The sequence below is a fragment of the Phyllostomus discolor genome, chromosome 9 (genome assembly GCF_004126475.2).
Source record: "Phyllostomus discolor isolate MPI-MPIP mPhyDis1 chromosome 9, mPhyDis1.pri.v3, whole genome shotgun sequence".
Lineage (NCBI taxonomy): Eukaryota > Metazoa > Chordata > Mammalia > Chiroptera > Phyllostomidae > Phyllostomus > Phyllostomus discolor.
In genome coordinates this window covers 2,290,125-2,308,827 of record NC_040911.2, presented here as the reverse complement: position 1 = coordinate 2,308,827, position 18,703 = coordinate 2,290,125, and the positions used below count along the sequence as shown (strand labels likewise).

At 50.8% G+C, this 18,703-nt stretch overlaps 1 protein-coding gene across 1 annotated transcript in view; it reads left to right on the top strand.

Moving 5' to 3' along the window:
- ZNF407 (zinc finger protein 407) overlaps positions 1–18,703 on the top strand; it is a 259,153-nt gene that overhangs the window by 18,018 nt on the left and 222,432 nt on the right. The window contains exons 2-3 of the mRNA XM_028525040.2: positions 1,778–6,452; positions 12,149–12,263. Coding sequence (XP_028380841.1) covers positions 1,838–6,452; positions 12,149–12,263 — 4,730 coding nt within the window. The 5' untranslated portion in view covers positions 1,778–1,837. The remainder of the gene's footprint in view (positions 1–1,777; positions 6,453–12,148; positions 12,264–18,703) is intronic.

Below are 18,703 nucleotides of genomic sequence, written 5' to 3'. Positions count from 1 at the left end.
GAAGAAAGAGTGAATATCTTACATGTGTAATAAAAGTATATACATTTATCTTTTTCACTCTTTAAGAGCAATACAGTAACAAATACAAGATGATTTTGTATTGTAGATTATATATGACAATATCTATATTTTTAAGTAACTTTATTGAGATGTTTATATATCATACAATCCACTCACTTAACCTATAGTTTAATGGCCCTGGCTGGTGTGGCTCAGTGGGTTGGGCGTTATCCTGTAAACCGAAAGGTCGCGGGGTCGCGTCCCATTCCGGGCACATGTCTGCGTTTCAGGCCAGGTCCCCAGTTGTGCAGGAGGCAGCCAATCGATGTTTCTCCCTCACATTGATGTTTCTCTTCCTCTCTTTCTCCCTCCTCTCCTCTCCCTCTAGAATCAGTAAAAGAAAAAAAAATGTAAAGAAAAAAATGCAAAGGACGTGGAAACAACCCAGGTCCTCACTAGCATGGTGTGCGGGTGCCGACTGCTCCACACTCCTGCCAGCCTTCGTTGTCACGTGCCTTTCCGATCCCAGCTGTCCTCGTGGGTGCGTGGCCTTGCGTCGTGGTTTTCTTTGCATCTCTCCAGCGCTCACTGCTTAGGTTATGTTTTCACGGGCTTTTGGCCGTTTACATATCTGATTTAGAGAAAAGTATATTCAGCTGCTTTGCTCATTTTAAAATTAGTTTGTCTTTTTATTATTGAACTGTAAGAGTTGTGTATATTTCTAGATTAAGTCACATATGATTTGCAAAGCTTTCTTCATTCTGTTGGTTGTTTTTTCATTTTCTTGGTGGTGGCCTTTGAAGCACAGTGTCATTTGGAGTTTTTATGTTTAAGAAGTTCAATTTACCCAGCTTTTTCTTTCATCGCTTATGCGTTGGGCGTGAGGTCTAATGTGTGCTTGTCGTGCCCTGCTTTTAGTGCCGTCACGGCAACGGCCTCCACTGGGTCTCTCGTTGTCACGGGGAAAAGTAACCGAGACAGTTATCGTTGGCTTTGAGGTCATACTGTGTGACTAGTTTTTATTAGCATCCAATCAAATGGCATTTGGTTGGAAATTCCAATCGTGGTGTAAAGTAATCAGAAAATGGTATGTTTTAATTGAATTAAATGGCATAATGAAAAATAAAATCAATGTAGTTGCTTTGAAAGCATTTCATTCAGTAAATTTTCCTCCCCCAAATTTACTCCATTGCTCCTACTCTACCACAGACACTTCCCTTTGCCATCAACCTCAGACAGCCCAGGACGGCTGTTGGGTGAGGAAGCTGATGATGGACGAGTGGAGTGGCTTTAAATACATTTCTTTTACCCTGGGACCGGGGCTCCCGCTGGGGGGCCTCTTAGGGAGGCCCGGCTGCCTGACCTGCGTCGCGACGGTTTGGCGGTTTTCTGCTTTACAGAGGGGGGGTCACGGAAACGTAGGTTGAAAAGAGGGCTTCTCCGTTGAGGAGAAGAGAGAGGTAAACTCAAACGTGTTGGTAACGGGAGTTGAAGCTTGGGAGTTCTCTTTGCATGCTGGTTGAGAGAACCCCCTTTCTGTGGAAGCTGCCACAGCACTGCTCCCTGCGTCACAGCGTGCTTTGTGGTGCCCCCAGATCCAGGTGCGCAGTGTCCTTAAAGGGTCATGTGACCACATCGACCTCAGTAGAGAGGAAATCCCCCTGAGGCTGGTCCTGTGGCATCTTCCCTTCCAGGTGTCATTTCACGGTGACGTGTGGATTGGCGTGTGCCCGTCTCTGTGCTCAGGGGTTTAACGCCACGTTCGTTTTCTTCGCAGGCCCGAGTGCCATGTGAGCCGCCCGGGGGACGCGGGGAGCACCACCAGCCTTCGCTCACGATGGACGCGGAGAAGAGGCCCGAGAACGACGAGGACGAAGACGCGAGTGGAGAGACCCCGTCCCGCGGCGCGGGCAGTGGGCTGGCGTCCAGTGTGGCCGCGGGCCCCTCCGGGAACTGCATGGGCAAGAGAGCTTTCCCGGGGCCAGCAGACAGTGTCGTTTCGGAGGAGGACGGGGACGGCCGCGTTCCCAAGCGAAGGAAGCTGGGCGAGGCGGAGCCCCTCAGACCTGAAGAGCAGGGCGTTCGTGGGGGCTCAGAAGCGGGTGTCCCGCTGGGCGACACAGCGCAGGCGTCCGTCCTGACCAGCCGCTCGGAGGGAGGAGACGCAGGCCTCCCTGTGGCCGGGGCCCCTCTCGGCAGCTCCAGCACAGCGGGCGCGGCCTCTCTGACGGCAGACTCTGGAACCACGACGTCCGTGCAGGAAGCGCCTTCCCCGGGCCCAGGAACAGACACCCCTCCGCCCCCGGGGGAGGCGGCCGGTGCCCGTGGCACCGCTGGGGAGGTGGACCCGGTGCTCCGGTGCAGCAGCTCCTGCGGCCGTCCGTGCTCTTCATGCTCCGACCCGGAGGGGCACGCCGCGTGCCCCGGACCACCGCCCGCGGAAGCTGCCCACTGCCCCTGCGGCCCCAGAGCGGTGTCCGGCACGCAGACGCACGGGCCGCAGCAGCAGGTCTTCTCCTGCGACCTGTGTGGCTTCCAGTGCGTGGAAGAGAGCCTCCTGCGTGCGCACTGTCTCGGCAAGACACACCTGCGGCGCCAGAACCTGGCTGCGCGGGGAGGCTTCGTGCAGATCCTCACCAAACCACCGTTTCCTAGGAAACCGTGCGCCATCGGGGCAAAGGGTGTTCTCGCAAAACCAGGAGCTTCTAACCAAACAGCAATGAGTAGTGATTCAAAAAGGCTCAGAAACGGAAGCAAATTCAAAGAGCTCAGAGGAAGCATTTTGAAGCAGAGTGGGAGCAGCAGCGAGCTTCTCGTGGAGATGCGGCCGTGCAGGGACGCTCCGCTGGAGAAGGGGGAGATCCTTGAGGAGCACGCCCCTCCCCTCGGCACGGCTCGGAGCCCTGAAAACCAGAGTAAGACGCCGGAGGCCTCAGCAACCTCGCAGGGTCTCTCGGACAGGCTGGACTCGGCCAGAAGGGCCTCACGGACAGCACGTGGGGCCGGCGCGGCCTCCAGGCCGAGGCCCGAGCGAAGTGCCCTCACGCCGGCTGGTGGCTTCCGGCGGCGCAGTGGCACGCTCCCCGTAAAAGGCCAGGCCAAGAGAAGGTTTACTCTTTCGGGAGTGAGTAAGAGAGGCGCCAGTGAGACTCTGAGGGTATATATGAAACACTTCAGAGCACAGGTGAGGGCAGGTGAGGCTGAATCCACGCCTAGACTCGTAGGAGCGAGCGGTGGCGCCCATGGCCCCGGCGAGACTCCCGCAGAAACCCAGGAGCCGAAGCCAGGCGAGAGAAGCGCCCACCCCCTGTGCTCCTCGGGCCCTCCGGCAGCGAGAGCGGCGTCCGACCTGCAGACGGCGTGCGCGTGGACGGACTGCGGGCAGCTGGCTGCGGGCAGGACAGAGGCGGGAGCCCACGCGCAGGGGTGCCGTGCGCGAGAGCGGGAGCTGTCCTGCCAGACACGCGACGTGCCCGGTGTGTCGAGGCGGGGCCTGGAGGAACGCTTGCAGGACGGCCAGCGTCAGCCCGCTGCCCCCGCCCTCCGCTGTGAGTGCTGCGCGTCCGTCCCCTCCGACGAAGCCCATCTCGGAGACCCCGTGGAGGAAGAGCGCGGTACGGGCCTTCCCCGCTCTCCCCGAGAGCTGTCCTCCTCATCTGAGAAGGGCGCGGAGGAGCCTGGGCCAGCGGAGAGGCACCTTGGCCTCCTGGGTCAACCTCAGACGTCACAGTCGCTCAGCAGTGACCCGCTCCTGCAGGCTTGGAGTGCGCCGGCAGCAGCGGGGAGCGCAGGGGGGCCTGGGGGCCAGTCGGCCAGGGCGGCGCAGGAGGAGCCGGCCAAGGCCCGCGCGGGCCACGGCGGCGAAGCGCGGCACGCAAGCCGGCCGCAGTTCCAGTGCAAGAAGTGCTTCTACAAGACGAGGTCTTCCACGGTCCTCACGAGACACATAAAGCTCCGGCACGGCCAGGACTATCACTTCCTCTGTAGAGCGTGTCACCTGTACTCGCTGAGCAAAGAAGGGATGGAGAAACACATCAAGAGAAGCAAACATCTTGAAAATGCTAAGAAGAACAACATCGGGCTAAGCTTTGAGGAATGCATCGAGAGGGTCTGTATAGGCACCGGTGACAAAAAGGAGGAGTGTGCCGTTCCCGGGGGCGAGAGGGCCGAGGGCCGCGCGGACGGTGTGCAGCCGCAGCAGGACTCCCCTTCGGAGAGGAGCGCGGCGCTGGCTGCCAAGGAGGAGTCACCGTCCGGTGTGGTCGCCCAAGACGACGAGGCTGCGGCCGCTGCTCCGAGGAGGGGGAGACCCAAGGGCAGCATCTCACGGACGTGCTCACACTGTGGCCTTTTGGCCTCGAGCATCACGAACCTGACCGTCCACATCAGACGGAAGCACAGTCACCAGTACAGTTACTTGTGCAAGGTGTGCAAATATTACACGGTGACTAAGGGGGACATGGAGCGCCACTGTGCCACCAAGAAACACAGAGGGCGTGTGGAGATAGAGGCGCATGGGAAACAGAGCTCGGACATCGTCGTTGGCCCCGAAGGGGGGAACCTTGAGGCCTGCGGCAGGCACGCTGGTTCGGACGAGCGTGCTGATCGGTCGGCTGAGCCAGACCCCTCCCTTGCAGAAAAGCCAGGGCGAGAGCACGGAGAGCTGGTCGAAGGTGGGGTCGAAAATGCGCTTCCCTCCATAGGTGGGGAAGCTGGCAGTCCCCTCGCTGACGAGAAGGAGCAGGTGTCTCTGGAGCCGGAGGACCTGGGGCAGCAGGGGGAGGCGTGCCCCCAGAGAGACGCCATGGGCGCCGGCGACAACAGGTGCCTGCACTGCGAGTTCAGCGCCCACGCGCCGGCCTCCCTGGAGCTGCACGTGAAACGGAAGCACACCAGAGAGTTCGCGTTCTACTGCATGGCGTGCGACTACTACGCCGTGACCCACCGGGAGATGACCAGGCACGCCGCCACCGACAAGCACAAGACGAAGAGGCAGTCCTACCTGCCCGCCCCTGAGGTGGAAGCCAGGTCCTCGGAACTGTCCGGAAACGTCGCTGTGCCGGAGGACCGGCATCAGCCACATTCCGCAGAATTTCAAGTCGTTTCAGATCAGCCACCTGAGACTCCTGAGTCCGGAAACGCTGCTGACTGTTCTGTCCTAGACGGGAACCCTGACTTAGGCGTGCCGAGGGTGCTCTGTGCCCCTGACTCCGTGGACGCTGAGACCGAGGAAGAGCCGAGTGTCGGCGGAGACCCTTCCTTCCGTGAAAGCTTCCGAGAGCCCCCTGCCAGGGGCGAAGCCAGGGAGCCGGAGCAGAGGGTGCCCCTGGGCGTGTCCTCTGACCGCGGCTCCCCGGGCAGGTTTCAGAACAGAAGTTCGGGGGGCTCAGCTTTGAACTATGAGGCGGTGAGGAACAGCCATGATAGACTGAGTGACGTCGGGGACCCAAGTGCGCCCTGTGAGGGCGGTGGAGGGGATGGAGGAGACAAGGCAGGCGGCAGCCTCAGCCAGCGCGGGTGCCCCGCAGTTCTGGGTGGAGCCCAGGCAGCCGAGAGCGCCGTCCCTGTTGTGCTGAGAATGACGGAAGGACAGCCAGACCTGGACAGCCGTGCTCAGGACAGAGTGGGCCGTGTGCGGAGCCCCGTGGATTTGACAGCCGTGCGCGTGGAAAGCCAGGACATGCTGATGAACTCTCACCCGGACGCTGAGGTCGTCGTGGAGGAGGACGGCCCCGCCTCTGACAGCACCGTCGGGAGCAGCGGGGCGTACGAGGCCGTCGTCAGCATCGACGACGGAGGACAGGCCGCCTACAGTGTCGGCCACTTCGACGCTTCCATCGTGAGGATCAGGAGCCCGGAAGACGGGGTGCTGGCCGAGCCGGCCGAGGAAGGCCCGCCGGCGCCGGCGGGGAGGGGGAGGGGGAGCGAGTCGCCCCCGAGGGACGGCGTGCAGGGCGTGAGGAGGAAGAGGTGCGAGGGCGGCCCCTGCGGCGAGCCCACCCGCATCCGCTGTGACGACTGCGGCTTCCTGGCCGACGGGCTGAGCGGCCTGAACGTGCACATAGCCATGAAGCACCCCACCAAGGAGAAGCACTTCCACTGCCTGCTGTGCGGCAAGTCCTTCTACACGGAGAGCAACCTGCACCAGCACCTGGCCAGCGCCGGGCACCTGCGGAACGAGCAGGCCAGCGTGGAGGAGCTCCCGGAGGGCGGGGCCACCTTCAAGTGCGTCAAGTGCACGGAGCCCTTCGACTCGGAGCAGAGCCTGTTCCTGCACATCAAGGGGCAGCACGAGGAGCTGCTCCGGGAGGTGAACAAGTACATCGTGGAGGACACGGAGCAGATCAACCGCGAGCGGGAGGAGAACCAGGGCAACGTGTGCAAGTACTGCGGCAAGATGTGCCGCAGCAGCAACTCCATGGCCTTCCTGGCCCACATCCGCACGCACACAGGTACGTGAGCTGGGCCGCGCGCTCTCCCCACCAGGGACGTGCGGGGTCGGGTCCGGACACCCCTCCCTGCAGCGGTGCGGCCCTCACTGCGCCGGCCGCCGGCCTGCCCTGGGTCCTGGTGCTCTGCTGGGGTGCCCGGGACAGCTGCCGTTGGTCATCGCAGGCACGCAATGTCCCTCAGGGCGGTGGATCCTCCCTGGTCCCAGAGGCAGGCTGTTCCGTAGTCCCTGCCCGTGTGGTCAGAAGCCTGCCGCCCCCTCTGACGCCCTGGGTGCCGTCCCGTCCTTCAGGGCTTTCCAGGTGCTCGAAGTTCCAGCCCCTCGGTTTTCCAGGTGTCCGTTAAGTGACACATTGCATTTCAGAGGACATATTAAGTGGCTTTTGAGGAATGAGATAATAAAAATTTTCCTCCAACTTTAGGGCTTTAAAAATAGTCATTGCCAGATAGCTTATGTCCGAAAGTGTAACTCCTAGGCAACCACATTCCGCTCTCAAGGATCAAAAACAGTCAGTGCTGGTCCAGGCCAGTGTGCTCGGGGTTTGGTTTTCACGGAGACTGGACCTGGCCGGGCCTCTGTGCTCTGCACATGCGGTGTTCCTTCTTCAGGCTTGATTTTAGGTAGAAATTTTTTTAAAAACTTTTTTTTTTTGCTGAAAAATGTATAAGCCACTATTCCAAATTTATGTAGAAATTCACTGCACTGTTTCTATAAACCTGCCATGCATCCTTTATTTTAAATAGACATCTTTTTTAAATCACTGTGCTCTGCTTAGACAAGTTCTGTCTCCATGGCTGAATTTATGAGTGGATTTGAATAATAAATTCACATTTTAATGAACATATTTTCATTAAAACTGTAAGGTTTATTTTACTGTACTTTAAAATAATGGCTTATTATTAAAGATATACTTTAAAATCGCGCAGTTTTTGAAACTTTTTGCATCGTCACAAGGAAGAAGACGAAAGAGGACGGAACGTGATTAATAGTTTAGGGTGATTAAAGAGAGAGAAAAGTTTTTCACTGGCGAAAGTAGCAGGGAACCCTGCATGAGATCAACCCGGGAAAATACCGGCTTGGTGCTCCCGCCCCCACCTCGGCCCAGGGCCGCGGAGCCCCACCGCCGCACGCTGGTGGCGTGGACAGTGGCTGCTGGTGCTGCGTGGCGGCGTCCTTTCTGAGGTGGCGTGGCTCCGGAGACGGGCTTGTTCACATGGGCAGAAAACGTGTGCTTGCACAACATGCCCTCTTAAGGCAGATACAACTGGATAAAACTAAGAGGAAGATGCTAATGGAGCTCTTTTTAGAATTCTTTATGCAACTGTCTGGTCAAGACGTGTTGCTTATAATTGATGTGTCCATTACTTGAATTCTCTTGTAATTATAGTCAATAAGTCTTGTAAATGTGTTAAAGCTCACTAAAAGCATACAAATTCAAGAACAGAGTAAGGCTAATAATTTAAAATAATCAATGTGGGCATTTCAGCACTTAATTTCCCTTGTGTGTTGATAGCTGATCATTCTTAATCCATTAAGATTTATTTAGTCGTTTACAATGCAAAATAGGTTTGCACTGGTCACTTGTGCCATTTGAAAATGTCCACCAGGTTAAGTGCAGAATGTAGTCCATTAGTCTTCCTTGACTATATGTATTAATTGCATTTAAAATCAAGTTAATGTGGATGTGAAAGTGAAGTAACTATCAATATGTGACAGAGTAACCCTACTTATATAAGTTACATCATTGATTGTAACATTTAGTAAAAGTTAGTGCACTTTTTTAACATTTTGTGCTGGACTTATCAGCGAGCCCCTTTTAGCGTGTCTGGGGCCCCGCAGTGCCAGCCTGCCGTGCCAGTCCCACAAGCCATTTTTCTGGGGCCGCTGCCCTCCAGGGTGTCGCCCCAAGTTTGTGTCTTGGCGCATCGCAGAGTGAATGGCTTTCCCGGTCCGTTGCCTCTGTCCGTGAAACAGCGGTGCAGGGACTGTTACTAATGGTTAACTGGAAAAGGGCTCGCTCTCCAATCCCTGTTTCCATACTTTGTGATTTACTATATGTTTATGTAACCTTTTCTTCCCATCCCGAGCACGGTGAAAGCAGCACTGTGAGAAATAAATGGGTTTGGGGCATCAAGAGTGGTAGGGAAAAAGTGTCTCCGAGTTTGCCGCCGTGTGTGCCACCGGCGGGAGCAGACAGTGTCTGTCCCCTTTCCCTACGCTCCAGCGGAGCGAGGACCCCGTGCCTCTCGCCACCGCAGTGCCCTGCCGGTTGGAGCTCCGGTTCCCGAGAACGGGAAGAGGCCTCTGGGCTAGGAGACCGTCCGAAGCCCTCCAGCCCTCCGTTTCCTGTTCAGAGCGCACTGGTCACTGGTGCCGTTGACCGTGTTTGCGTGCGGGGAGCGCGAGTTGCGTGACTCCACTGAAGAACTCCCCAGCTGGGGCCGCTGGGGTTTGCAGCTCACTCCGTGCCAGTTTCTAGAAGCCCAGTCAGCTGGAGAGGAGACGGCTCAGCAGAGTTAGTCTGTAGACTGTAAGCAGAGCGAGGATGTGGGCTTTACTTTGCCCTACACATAGTTGGCTCTCGTTTCTGCTTCATCTCCGTGCCCAGGCGTAGCTGGCTCCCAGGGCTGTCTGTCGGATGAGTAAGTGAAGGAGTGAATGAGGTGCTCCATGTTTAAGGAGGATTGTATGGGGTTGGTCAAAAAGTCCTTTACGGTTTTCTGTAAAATAAAAGACACATTTTTCATTTTCACCAATAACTTGATTGAGGTGGGCATGTTATGTCGGCTGTCTCCAGGTATAGCCGGCTTCTAGCGGGTGCAGACCGGGGCTGCTGCTAAACACCTCCCAGAGCATGAGGCAGCCCCACAGCAAACAATTATTTGGCCAAAATGACCATAGGACCAAGAAGCTTCGCAAACCAGTTTTGACACATTCAATCAGTCACAGTACCTTCTCTGTACCTAGCACAAACCTTTTTTATTGCATTTCAGTTGTGTTTTTACCTTTCTTGAAACAATAAAACATATTATGGACAAAATGTTATGTATCGTCTTTGATCTTCAATATTAAAATGGCTGTACAAAAATTCACCAGTTTTGATAAGTTTTTTTTTTTAAATGCATGGTGAAGTGACAGCTGTCTGATACCATCTAACAAAATTGTTTCAAATGAAGTTACAGATACCTAAGCCCTGCTGGAGCCGTCGTGCGGGAAAAACCAAACGGACTTTTTGGCCACCCCAGTAGAATCCAGGCTATGGGTGACAGGCATTATTAGGTGATGGGCTGTCTGCCTCTGGCATGATCCTTTAGGACCTCAAGTTTCGCTGATTTTTTAATGTGAACGTCACATCCACGTTTGCACGACAGCCAGCAACGGCTGCGGCTGGGGAACGCCTGCCCAGCTCCACGCGCAGGCTTCGTGTTTAAAGGCTCGGAGCTCCGCTGGCGCCATTGTAAGGTGCCAGGAAGCTAGCAGGACTCCTCCTTTGCCCTTTCAAAACACCTCACCATCCCAGTGAGAAGAAGAGAGACCTGCGGAGGGTCCTGCTGGCCCAGGCAATAGAACCGTTTGAGACAGTATTGGCAGTTTGTAGTGATCACAGTGCCCCTTAAAAACACACGTAGAATTACGTGGTTTTATAAAACGTGCCTTATAAAACGTGATGCTTGCTTAACAAGCCTAGAAATGGAGACGCTGTTAGGAAAAAAGGGACATGTATATATTTACTTATATTCACACAGAAAAGTGTCACCTCTGGTCTCCCCATGTTTGAATGTTCACGGCACAGAGAGGAGCTGTGAACGCAGCCTGCTGGGCCCTTGGTGAGTGCCGCAGGGAAGCCGACCACACGGTAGCTCCCACCGGCGACACGAGGGCCAGGCTGCTGCCTGGCCTCTGGGGCCGTGTGCTCGCGCAGTGCCGGGGCCGGCAAGCAGGACGGAGCCCTCGGTCCACCAGACGGGTGTTCTGAGCCCTGGCACCAGAGCGCGCTCCCGAAGCCGAGGGAGCTTTATCTTCTTTGTCTGAAGTCCCGGTGTCACTGTTCCTTGATAATGCCCTAATTACCTTATTATCCTGAATGCATGGTAATGCAGAGTACAGCTACGAGGGTTCTCCTCCCTCCCACCTTCTCTAAGTCCCTTTATAGAGGTCTCTGTTGAGATGAAGTGTTTCAAAGTAGTGATAGGCTTCGTTTTATCAGAATCATTTAGATAAACTGTAGTTTCTAATGTGATTGATAGAATGTGATTGCTGTGAGCTGCAGTCTCAACCTGCTTTTGACATTTAGACATAAAGCTGACTAGATATAACCATTCGGGTGCTAAATATATTTTACATCTACTTCTAACAGAAATGGAAGTATTAAGAGATCTGGCTTCATTGTCATTGAACTGTGAAATATTCAACCTTGTCTGCCCGTGCTTAGTACTGTTGACTTTTTTATTTCTGTTAGAAGATTAAAATTAAATGCTTCACTTTTTTTGTCAGCTTTTGGGAATTAAATTGAAATTTAAGACTCTAAAATTTTTTACTGAGTGCTTCAATTTCAACAAAGTATTCTTGGAGGGTTTTTTTCCAAGGGCACACTGCACAGAGGTTCATTGATCAAATGTGATTTATTGCGATTTTTTTGTTTGAGCTCTTTTTGTATATTTATTCAAGTTCACATATTTTACCTTCTGTCTAACCATGTTAGAAGAGGTATTTCACCAAATAGGGGCTGAACATGATATGAAAAATCTGGAAACATACTGTGCTGACTTTAAGCTGTGATTTCTGTGACTTTGACTTGCTCGGAGATCCCGTGGCGAGGAAGCCAGACGGCGGCGCACACACGTCGCACCCCTGCAAGCGCAGCTCCTCACTGACGTGTGTGCTCCTGACCGGCAGCTGCCACTGCAGGTCACTCGCTGATGCTGAGTGCGTGGGCTCTGAAATAGTGCTGGTTTCTCACTGAGCACAGATTGATTTTATTTCTTTAGGAAATAAACACAAATTTGTTGGTACTGTGCTTTTTATATTGAAATACTTGTTCTTGAAATACATAATAACCAAATGTCGGTCCTTCTGGTTTGCAGAATCAGCCGATTTTTGGCTCTAAAATGACCATAAAAACAAGTGCTTTACCCACTGTACATATTCTTATATGGTGTGCTGGTAAACTAGCAACACAGCGAATCATTTGGAATAAACGTCAAAAAATCTAAAATCCCATTATTAATGTGAATGAATTTTAAGCTGTAGGAATATGAGGAAATGAGGAGGTGACCACTAAGAAGTTTATTTATTTCATGATAAATACACGTAGAAAATGCCAGCTACCCTGTGTGCATTTCTGTTTTTAAAGTGTCCCACTTTAAAATGTGGAGTGACTGTAAAAGGGATTTTTGTGAATTGTAAGGAAAATATTGAAAATTATTTAGCTCATCTCATCTGCTTAGTGCTGCTCAGCCGTGTCACCACTGATTTTAGAGATGCGGTTGGAAGTGAGGGGCACTCACTGAAACAGGGTCCTTTTGGGGGAGTAATTACGGAATGCAGGTCTTTTCGAGTTAGGAATCCAAGCGTTTCATTTTGGGGACAGGAATTTGTAATTAGATTAAAAGTGTGACTTAGGAACTAAGCCTCTTTTTAAACTACCAGTACTGTATTATTCAAATTCAAATCGTATTTTATGTTAAATTTACTTAGGATCAAAACCATTCAAGTGCAAGATCTGCCATTTTGCAACAGCTCAGCTTGGCGATGCCAGAAACCACGTCAAAAGGCACCTTGGGATGAGGGAGTACAAGTGTCATGTGTGTGGGTGAGTGCATTGAAACCGTCCCCGCCGCGCGAGCCAGGAAGCATGTGCAGGGTGTCCATTGTTTCAGAATTCAAAACTGATACGAGCACGAGTGGCTAAAATTATGCATGCAGAGCCCCCTTCCCATTGTTATGGTAAATTCCTTAAATACAGTTATGACACTCTTCCCCCACTTCTCATCCCGCGCTGAAGATGAGCAATTTTATGGGCTACAAGGTCAATTTGAACCTGTAATCTGTAAATTGACTAAATTATAGGATGTTCATTCACATTGCCAGAGAGAACTGGAAATTCCATTTAAAGACATAAAAAATACATAATGCAGCTTGAGGAGTGTATATGTGTGTTTTTTCTCTTTTGCTGTGCTGCTTCGATTGTAATCACATTAATGGCTCTTCGGATCCACTGGATGTGTTCCGTAAGGAAAAAAGCAGAAAAAGATTTAATTTCAGACAGCTGCTTACTGATTATTGCAGGGATGAAGCTTGTAAAAATGCAGTGTATAATGTATGTTTTTGTGTAACTTTATTTCAAAACTTGTTTTCCTTTTTTAGTTAATGGCTCTTTCCTCTAAGGAATCATTCACAGTCTTTAATTGTCACTCAAACGTGCTGGGTTAAATAGGAAGTACTGAGACGCCTTAAAAGGTTTTAAAACGCCGTGGCATCTATGGTATATCATAGGACATTCAGAGCCAAATCTTAACATCCTACTTCTGATTAAAAATATGTTTTCATGTTATTATGCTACAGAAATGAACTAATACGTGCATCACATAAAAACACTTTATGTGAAACCCGAGAAACCTGCGGTTCTTGTGGCTAATTCACAGAATGCTTTGGGTTCAGTTAAATTGTGCAGCGTGCTCGTGATGTATTTATTAGGTTTATCTTTTTATTAGACAATTTCTCTGGTTGGCACTACCATGTAAAATAGAAATATCTTTTATGTCAGAAACACCTTCTGGTTCTTGCTGGATGGTACGCCTCCTCCCAGGATGCATGGTGTTTGTTGACCCTTAAGAGAGTTTTGCAAATAACTTCGCAAACAGTTTTATCAGCCGTGGTCTGTGATTTATTCACTGGCAGACTTGATGGTTCAGTGACTTGCAGCTAAAGTAAATGAAGACGAACCTTTGCCCCAGAGCCCCAGAGGATCGGTGGGAGAACGAGTTTTCTCGCTGCTGACTTTAGCTGCGAGGGTCGAGTGCCAAATGGTTCGTTTTAATTGCTCTGGGTCTTGGAATTTAAAAAGATACATCACTTACTGTTTTTACCACATGAGTTATAGGAAAGAGAAAGGCCCTGGCTTCCACGAAAGTTTGCTATTAGATGGCAATAAGCAGTTTGTTCCTCCTGTCTGTGAAATAAACAGCTTTTGCGTACTTGGTTATTAGAATTCTAATTCCACTCATTTTTATGAGGGGTACCCAGGCCCTGGAAAGGGAGAGAGGAAACGCTTTCAGAGAACAGTTTCTGACATGGGTAGGACCAGAGACAATATGTGATTGATTGGCTTTGATTGTGTAAGTGGAACAATGCACACTTTGCTTGGCTCAGTGCTCACCACACACAACTGAAATGTTGCACTAGTGGCTTCTCTGTTTGACCCCCAGGGTACAGAGCCGCAGATGCACGCAGACCCCCTGGGTTTGGTGCTGCTGTTACAGGGGTCTGCGTGCAGTGTGCGCCTGGGGAGAGCTCTCTGGATTCCAGACTTGTGTCTCCTAGGAGGATGGCCGTTGCCACATTCTTTTGACTACGAAATGCTAGGTCTCTAAACTTTTTAAAAATGGAATTTGATTTAAAAGTCACACAACAGTAATTTTTGCAGGGTGGGTGTTTTCACAGTGCAGCCGAACGTTCTGAGGAACTGCAGCGCGCTGACTACAGCGCGCCGCTCGGTCGGTGTGGGTGCGCCGGAACCCCAGCGAGCCAGACACCCCTCGATGGTACAGAGCAAGTGCCATGGGTGGGACCCGTGTTTGCAAGGGGCGGGCAGCGCGCAGGCTCCACGCGGAAGGAGAGACGCTGAGACGTGCGAGAACTGGCTGTGGCAGTGGAGGCGGAAGGGAGTACCGGTGCAGCGCCGGGGCTGGCAGCGTCAGTCCGTGGTCCTTGCTGGCCGGCAGCGTGGGGATGCTCAGTGGGCCCATTAGTTCCCGAACATAAGCAGCGCGCTGCGCTTCTTCATTAGCTGTAATGGCTATAAATTTTACCTTCTGAAAAATCACGCTTTAAAAGGTGAACTGACCTTTCGGGAACATTAACACCGTAATTTTGTCACAAACAGAAGGGCCTGCACTGTTTTCGTTTCTGCAGTAGCTCGTCTCCGAGTCTCTGTCTTCTGGAACTTTACTAGTCACCTCTTTCTCCCTCGTTGGAGCTGTGAGAAATGAACTGTTTTTCAAATAGTTTTGATTGCATAATAATATATAAAAGTAGTGGGGCAGGTGCATTTTAGAATGAAATGATTGCAGTATCCTACTATATTTTTCAGTCACCTCGGCTCTTCTTGGGGAAAAAAAACCCAAACCCTGATATTTTATGGTGAAACTGATGGAAACGACGAAGTGCATGTTGTCGACTTGAGGCCAGCATTAATGTTTCGGGTTATCTGCAGCTGTTTGGCTTTTTCTCGTGTGTCTGTGTGTCTCTGTGTGTGCGGCCTGCAGTGCCCGTCACACGCACGGCTGGCCCTTCTCCCTAGGGCTCGCTCTCGGGGCTGTGCGTTAGCTGCTCCCCTCACAGAAACTGCCTTTTGCGCTTCTTTTTCAGTTTTTGAACTTACACTGATTTTCTGTGAATCTCGAAGTGGAATTTTTAGATAATCTCCCCCTACCAGCACATGTCAGTTACAGCACATCGTGGATGTGAGTTAGTTTGACGGGAGAAGCTGCATGTCTTCGAGGGTGTGCGGTTCCCACCGGGCGGCGGACCCAGAGTCCGGGGCTGGAGTTTCGTTCACCCGGGGCTGCCGGCGCGGCGCGGTGGGGGTTTCAGGGACCGGTTGCTGTGTGCTTCCTGCTTTAAGGGCTTGTGATGGATAACTTCCTTTACAGCCCTTAAGTTCACTTTCACTTTTACAAGGAGCAGCTTTTGAGCAGCACAGTTTCTTAATCTTACATCTGAGGGAGAGGGGAGAAAATGACAAGGAATGGAAAGCATTCCTAGATATAAGTTAATAATTTTATGTGGGACATATGTTTAAAAACAGGTTGAACTCATGTTTACCAAGTCCCTGATCTTTACCTTTGTTTTTTTCAGTAGTTAAGACCTTGAAAATATCATTGGCTCCCAAAAAGTCATTATAGATATGTTTTGTTAAATTTGTTTAAATTTATATAATACTACCTATGTGTATACATAATGGTATATATATATAATACCCTAATAGATAGTTTCTATGCAGTGCTGTGGTTTAGTGTACGCCTTATCACCGTGATTTTTGGTTGATCTCTGTAGTTTCATGAGATTGTTTATCTCATGTTTGTTTTCCCCACTGTACAGACGGTGACCTTGAGGTTAAAGGTGTTTTAGTGACGGACTGAAGTGATGTGGTCGTGATGGTCGGCCCTGGCCGCCCTCCTGTTCACTGGCCCATCATCCCCTTGCTCCTGTGCACTGCTGACACCTGTTGTTGGGGCTGTGCCTGCCCGCCCCGGCTCCTCTTCCATGCTGGCTGCTGCTGCCCCAGCTCCTGGGCCCCCCCCCGCCCCCCCCCCGGCTGCTCACTTTCTGGCTCTGCTCAGGTTTATGTGCTCTGAAAATGCTGCTTGCACAGTGCTTTACTTTAATATCCTGTTATTCAGTCTCATTTGTATCTCTCTGTCTCACCTTTCTCATATTAGACTTGTTTTAAATAACTTGAGTATTTTTCCCAGTTCTTTATGTGTTGATCATTTATTGCACTTGAGTAGTTAAACATTAAACATGTTGGTGTAACAGAAAGAAGTGCCTCAAGAAGGGAGATTTTATTACCTTTTTACTAGGGTGAGAGGAGTAGAATTGATCATCCTGAGCTATTGTTAATTTTTCCATTCCTAGTTACTAAAAAATAAGAGTTAGTAGAAAACTAGTAAGTAGCCTGTGATTTTAATAAACCTAGGAAATACACCTAACTTTGTGTGCATTACTCACAAGGACTCTGGTACGCATGGTTTAGGGATTATGTTTTTCTCTGATTTATTCTCCTGTGTCTGGTCTTCAGTCTTGTGTATAAAGTTAAACAGTTGCGTAGAGTTTACCTAATCAGGAGAGAATAAGGACATTTTCTAAATCTGTCACCTCCGGGTTCATGAAGAAATTCTAGACATTTTCTATTGTGTATCAATGTGCTTATGAACTGTTTATTCTTAGCTGGTTTAAGAAACCTTAAATAGAAAGTTACTAATGCAGTAAAACTCTCTCTCTCTCTCTCTCTTTTTTTTTTTGCATGTGTGGCATTACCTAGTTTTTGTGCATTAGAAGGGATCTCTATGTAGATGATTATAATGTCACTTTCTGACCTTTGCAGCTTGAATAATTGTAAATCATTGCTTCATAACGTGTCAGAGAATGTCTGTACTAGGCAATTAAATGGCAGAATATAATAGACCAAATTATTGCCTGTCATGTTTTCAACAACACAGTTAGTATTTGAGTTACACTTAATCATTACATGCATTAGCAACTTCATTGGAATCCAGCTTCAGGCTGAGCATGAAACACATCACATTATTTAAACCTCTAATGGTACAAGTCATTTATTTGTGTTGAAGTGTACAACATGCAGAGTTTCATAAAGCGAGGAACACTTGAGAGCTTAATTTATCCAAATCAAAGTCTAAATGCAGATAAACACAAGTGGCAAAAATTAGTAATTTTTATAGGCTGGAAATATTTAAAAATACATGGTTGTGGGTAATTGTAGGCAGCAGGAATAAATTAAAATCACTATTTTTAGTCTGCTCTGAGAACTAAAGCTGTGTATACCTAAATCATTAAAAGCGCCATGGAATTGCATTTGTAGCTGAACAATTAATTACACCCATCATATCTACAGATGTATCCAAATAAAATAAGTATTTGGTTCAGCTGGTTGTTTTGGTTAAAGAGATGTAGACAGAAAAGCTGTGTTTTATGTTGTGGCATGAATTATGCTGATAACAATGTGGAGCACAGCACCTCTCATTTTTCCAGAAAATCTGAATTAGCATTAAACGCACTCTTACCGCAAGGGTGTACTGCATATGTTATCTATGTAATATCTTCATGCTCTTTGTTTAATGATATATTTTTGTCTTTAGTTTGAAATTTTTAAAATGCCACGTAATGATTACTGCTGTCTCTCTTCCTGTCAGGGAGGGATACAAAATTAGCAAAACAAACAAATTAATTGCGGGTTTGTTCCTCTGCTGTTCAAGTCCTTGAAATACAGTTTAGTGAGTAGATGCTGGTTTGTGTTTTTTACATACAAATCACTTTGTCACTTGAAGGTCTGAGAGATGTCTTCGTTGTGACTTTAAAGTGAAGAGCACGGTCAGCTGCGGCTCCAGGTGGTTTCCGTGGAGGGTGTGTGCGTCCGGGGAGAGCGGGGGTAACTTGCAGGCCAGTGGAGGGGCAGCAGAGGGAAGGTCTCCCCAGCCCCTCGTCCCGGTGAAAGGAGGCCCCTCCCCGCCTCGGGGGTGGCGGTGGTGCCCTGCTCTCTGTCTCCGTGGCCGCGCTTCCGTGAGCTCCGCTGTGGGAGTGGGAGGTGGGCTGCGGGCTCATCCCCAGGCAGCCAGTGCGGCCGGCCTGTAGCGCTGCAGGAACCACATGCACGTGGTCACTTCTTGGTGTTGCCGTTGGAAACACTGGCCTCTATCTCCACCACCTTTCCACCTCCGTGGCTTCAGTCATTTTTGCTCTCCTTTTGTTATAGCACGGTTCCGCAGTGACTTGGACGTGATGCTGTGGCCCCTCGGGACTCGGCAGCCCTGCCGGTCCCTGCAGTGGAGTGCTGGCGGGTGGCCACGCTCCTGCTCTCCTTGGCCGGTCGTGTGATTAAAAAAAAAAATTGCTAGCCTGTTTTCCTTGTCCTCCTCCCTGTTCCTTCCCGGGGTTGTGCCGGCCGCTCTCTCCTTTCCGGAGGGGAGGCAGAGCGAGAGCAGGTGCTGCAAGCGCGGGGAGGGGGGATGCGTGGCCATGGGCTCGCACAGTCCCGCCCCTCCTGTCGGGCAGATTCTCGGGAGACCCTCTGTGCGGGCCCGGGGACCAGGCGGTGCAAGGGCCCTGTGGTCACGTGCTCCACGTGGGAGAGACCAACGTCACAGGCACACACCCCAGGAGCAGAAGTGGGGGTGGCGGTCTGGGGCTCACATCTGCTCAGCAGCGCCAGGGAAGGTGCGTTGGGAGGTCACGGTTGAGTCGGGCCTTGAAGGACGAGGACACATTCACAGGCAGGCCTGGGCATTTGTGACG